This window comes from Alexandromys fortis, unplaced genomic scaffold (genome assembly GCF_014885135.2).
Source record: "Alexandromys fortis isolate MF-2015 unplaced genomic scaffold, M_Fortis_MF-2015_v1.1 scaffold_25, whole genome shotgun sequence".
NCBI lineage: Eukaryota > Metazoa > Chordata > Mammalia > Rodentia > Cricetidae > Alexandromys > Alexandromys fortis.
In genome coordinates, this window is record NW_026067904.1 from 456103 (window position 1) to 461431 (window position 5329).

General features: G+C 34.0%; 1 protein-coding gene across 1 annotated transcript in view; it reads right to left on the reverse strand.

The window, feature by feature from the left end:
- Positions 1 to 895: 895 nt before the first annotated feature.
- Matr3 (matrin 3) overlaps positions 896 to 5329 on the reverse strand; it is a 28608-nt gene continuing 24174 nt past the window's right edge. Inside the window, 4 exon segments of the mRNA XM_050134831.1 lie at positions 896 to 1948; positions 4255 to 4376; positions 4868 to 5092; positions 5095 to 5156. Of these exon segments, the coding sequence (XP_049990788.1) occupies positions 1898 to 1948; positions 4255 to 4376; positions 4868 to 5092; positions 5095 to 5156 (460 nt within the window). The 3' untranslated portion in view covers positions 896 to 1897.

The window sequence follows — 5329 nt, forward strand, 5'->3', positions numbered from 1 at the left end:
GGGGGGGGGGGATCTGACTTACTGCCACAAATCAAGCTAAATAGTTTAAAATACTCTTCAAGTCACCAATTCCACACAGTGGGGCATAAAAATTAAGCTATCACTGCTGATAGATGTGTTTCCATTTATATTTACAATGTTGTTCTTTTGTTTGTTTGCCTTTAGAGAAAAGGTTCTGCAATAACCTTGAATGGCCTGCGACTCTCACAAAGATCAGGCTTCCAACTCAGAGGCAGCCTTGCCTGCTGCTCCAAGTGCTGGGATTAAAGGTATATGCCACCATGTCTGGCCGGTCTACTTTTTTTTAACTGCTGTTAGATTTAAGAAACAAAAAACAAAAACGGGAATTAACAAAAGTAGATCGTTAGTAACAGTTAAAATTAAATAAAAAAAAATTGGCAAGGATTTTTTGTGCATGTTACTGAGAAGACTAAAATTTTACCCAACAATATACTTGAAATATCCTTTTAATACAACTGGGCTGGAAAGTTTATTACTAAAAAGTTTTTGTCACTGATTTAAATTGAAACTGTTCTTTGGACTTCAGATTATCAAACACATCTAAAATCCCTTCCTGATTTTAAAGAGTGACAAAACTTAATTTTTCCAATGCTATTTTCAATTCTATTAAGGCACGGACATCTCTGGATATGAACTTTAGCAATTTCTTTATCCTCAGCATTTACAACTGGAGAAAAAAGGGCTCACGTTTCATTATGTAACAAGAACAAGAAATCCACCAGGACTAAACTGAGATCTTTAGTTGTTATTAGAACACCCAATCTAGACTTAAGAATGATTCGTTAAAGCATGCACAAAAACCTAACAGTGAAAAGAAGTCACAACTGACAAATATTTTGGTTAACATTCCAAACATGTTCAACCAACCAACCAACATGGCCTAGTTTTTTTTTTATTGGTATTCACTTCAGTAACTTGAATCCACAGATATAAGCAGTATATAACCAGAGAGTTACAAGTAAACACAGATTATACATGCAAAGTTCTGCTCACAAAGGTCACATGTGCAGGTACATGAATTAGAAGCGTGCGTCTAGAATTATGGCCAAACTGTTTTTAAATGCAGAAATGTAAAATCACATTCTGAAAATATAGAGATGGTTTACACACTTCAAAAATCAAATGTTGCTTATACCAGAGATGTATGACAGCTACAGGATTCAAGTGACAAGCAATAGGTTCTCAGGAAATTAATACTGGTCAAAGAGAACGGGAATATTTTTACATTTCACTGAAATAACATTCGACTACTAGAATACGAAACCTAGCAGGAACTCAGGGGGAAAAGAATTACAAATCTAAAGCCAATTACTTAATTTCTTATCATCTAAACAGCACGACATTAAAAGAAAACTGCACCTGCATTCGAATTGTCAATTTCACATGAAGATCTCTAAAAAGGAAACGCAACCAAAACAGCTTCCAAAGTCAAATGAAGTCTGCAAGGCTCAGATTAAACTGTGGAATGTTTCAGATGAAAAGTAATAAAAAAAAAATACAATTGGTTTTGTTCTTTATTGAATGGAATCAAAAGTTGACATTTCTTTGAAGCCTCGAACTACTAAATTTCATTTTTCTGAATAGTTCTGTTATCTCTTATTGGTGCAAGTTGTTTTCCATAAGTTTACAACAGTCAATCTCTATGAAGTACTTTTGTCTGTTGCCATTCTGATGAAACAAATACTTTTCCATTAACTTAACCGTATGTGTACTTTCTGCTATAACACTTAAACACATGAACAGACATCTATTATTTTTCCACTAAAACAAAAGAGTACAATAGTTTTCTAACTATCAGTATTGTGTTTAAAAAAGGTTAACATTAAAATCAAAGAACCATTGTTTTCTTGTGAAATAATTAAGCTTCTTGTACATCTTAAGTTTCCTTCTTCTGTCTCCGTTCTTCTGCCAATTTATTCAGAAATTTCTGAAGGGAAAAAAAGAATTACAGGGACTAAGTAACTGTTGAGACACCTAGTATATATATATATATGTTATAAAATATTCCCTCCAAGTTTAAGGACTTACACTAATGTCTTAATATTTTATGAATGAGTTAATCTTAGCATAGAAAACTAAACTTGCTCAGGACACAACAATAAAGCATGAAAAAAATGGCAAATGTGGAAAATGGATATTTTAATGTGCAATTAACCCTAACGTTTAGAAATCTCAATTATATAGGAAGAAACAGCTAGATTAGATCTTTGTTGTAACAATTTCACTGACCTAAAAAAGCCATAGTTATACTTTGAAAGACCATGGCTATGACCAGCTGTGCTCTAATAAAACATTATTTATAAACAGCAGGTGGCTAGGCTACAAAGTATAGCTTGGAGACCCCTTCTACCTATGATCTCCAGCATATAATTTCTAGATATAGATCTATTAAGATTCTAAGGGAATATGAAAGATATTTAAAAGGCATTTCTGTTTCTTTACTTCTGGTTAAAATATATCAGCACTGGTTATTGCAGACTGATGAGAGGGTTAAAAGCCATTATATCCTTAAAAAGAAAATGAAAACAAACAAAAAAAAAAAGGAAAAAAAAAAAAAAAAAAAAAAAAAAAAAAAAAAAAAAAAAGGAAAAAAAAAAAAAAAACACAAAACACCTAGTTAAGAAAAGTGTCAAAACAGTTAAGAAAACTGTCAATTTATCATTTGAGCAACATAAACTCCCCAATACCCTTTAAATGCAGCTCATTCATCTTTGCTCTAAGTATTTAGTCATAAAGCATACCCTTCGGGTAATAAGCATGGCTTTGACCCCACATGGCCTAAAATCCAAACAGTGCATTTGTAGTATGAATGAAGCTATACTCATCCTCCTCCCAAAATAAACTGCTGTTAGCACTGAAAATGACCACCATTCTTTTCTTATATCCATAATGGTAAGAGACATACAGATTGCAATTTGAAAACAACATCAATGATATAAACAAGAATGAAAATTATTTTTTTATTCACCAGTCAACAATGTGCTGAGATAACTGAATGCTATACAGGTTGAGTTTCTCTTGTTTAAATAATTTGGGATTTGTTTGTATTAGGGAGTCTAGATTTGAATGAGGTCCCATGAAACATAGTCAAAAGATAACAATTCTACCTTTTTTTCCCATTGAAACAAAGCTAGGACCTTACACTGCTACCAAGAGCTCTGCCACTGAGCTGCACCTCTATCACCCAAAGGTAATTTCATTTTTTCTTCCTTGAATGTGCAAATGGGTAAAAACACATGCTGAAGCCCAAGATTGATATCGGGAATCCTCCTTGATTGCCCTTCAATCTTATTCATTGAAGCAGGGTCTCTCAATCAAACCCAGACCCTGCTGATAAAGCTGGTTTCACCAGCCAGCCTGCTATTAGACAGCTAGAATTACAGTCTTACCCCTCCCCAGCCTGGCATTTTCTGGGGAGCTATCCTCTTGCTTTCACAGCAAGCAGTTTTACCACTGAGCTATCTCCCAAGCCCCCACACAATATTTTTAGGAGTACCAGCATTCTGACTACAATTTTTACTGCTACTGGACCAGATGTGGCAAGTCTCAGACTGTCAGATTAGGAATATTCAACAAGTAGCCACTATTCATTATAAATGAAGGAATGTGAAAAACCAAATCTCTTACAACTGAATTGAGTAATACTTTCAAGTTTCCTTGTATTACTTAATATTGAGTGAGACCTTAAATAGGGTCCTAACTAAAAAAGCACAGTAGGAATTTGTTCTTGCTTCCCCCTTTGAGGTTTACCCATTTATGCTATAATGTAGAAATAAAAAATCTGTTGGTTAGGGAGACTCAGTCTCTAAAATAAATCAGGGACTCGGCACTCAACAAACTCAAAAACTTTTGACTGTTCTACTTTATGTTTGGACCTCTAGCCTCTTTGAAATTACTTGGATAAGTTATAATGTAAAAAAGTAGGGTTAGAAATTATTACTTTTCTTTCTTCCCAATTCAATACACAGCTAAGAATAGCACTGATCCTCCCGATTCTCTTCCCCAAGTTTAAGAATTATGGATCTACACTACTGAATCTGATTTTGAGTGAAAAGAGGTTCAAAAGTTAGTAGAACCCATTAAATTTCCTTAAAGCCCAGCCTATTAAGAAAAAACATCTTTGAGATAAAGCATTATGATGGGTCCAAGGACATACACACATTTTACTTATGTATCTCATTTATTTCTATAAATCATTTGCTTTCATAAGTCTCCTCTTATATTCAGCCTTACCTTTAATTTCTGATAATGAGGAAGGCTGCTGCAATGAGTATTCTTTGCAACTTCTTCATTTGTATAAAAGAGTGAACACAGCTTACAGTAAAACCCTGTTTTAGGTATCACATAGTCTATACCTAGAAACACAAACATACATTCTTACAAATTAAGTAAATTTAAATTTTACTTAGTAGTCTCAAATCTTTCTTCCTGTCAATAAAATTTGAATCAGACAATGTATTTGTGAAAAGTCCAGTACAGCCTAAGCTAAAAACACAAATAACAACACAATATTCTTTTTTTTTTTACTTAACCGATGTTCAAGATCCTATCTGTACTCTTAAAATGGAAGACAAAAATATTAACAAACACAAAACAAAAAGCAATGTGTAATTTTAGAAATCATCATGAGAAGAGAGAACATAGGGGGATGATAACGTAATACAAAATTAGGAGACACATGGAAGAGGAAAATAGAACAATATGTTGATGTAAATTTACAAATTAATATCGGGAAGAGAAGAAAACTTTATATACTAGCAAAGTTTACATAAGAGCAACTTTAAATCTTATTTTAATACATTTGCTGGGAGAAAAAAAGAAGAAAAAGAAAGTCTTTAAAGCTTACCAACAGGAACATTAGGCTGATACGGTCCAATTCTATACTCATCTGGAACTGTGTAGTCCTCCTTGTTCTCGTCATTCTGGCCATCTGCATTTTCACTTGCGTCTTTGTTTGGATCATCAGCATTCTCAGCAGATTCAGCACCTGCTTCTGTATTTTCCTCATTTTTAATCCCATTCTCCAATGCAGCTTCATTTTCTTGATCAAGATCCTCCATCTTGTCCACCTAAGTTTAACCAAACCATCATCATTTTTGTCACCAGGTTTAAATGTCATGTCCGATTGATGCAATTTTTTTTTAAATATTTATTTATTTATTATGTATACAGCATTCCTTCCATGTATGTCTGCAGGCCAGAGGAGGGCGCCAGACCTCACTACGGATGGTTGTGAGCCACCATGTGGTTGCCGGGAATCGAACTCAGGACCTTTGGAAGAACAGTCAGTGCTCTTAACCTCTGAGCC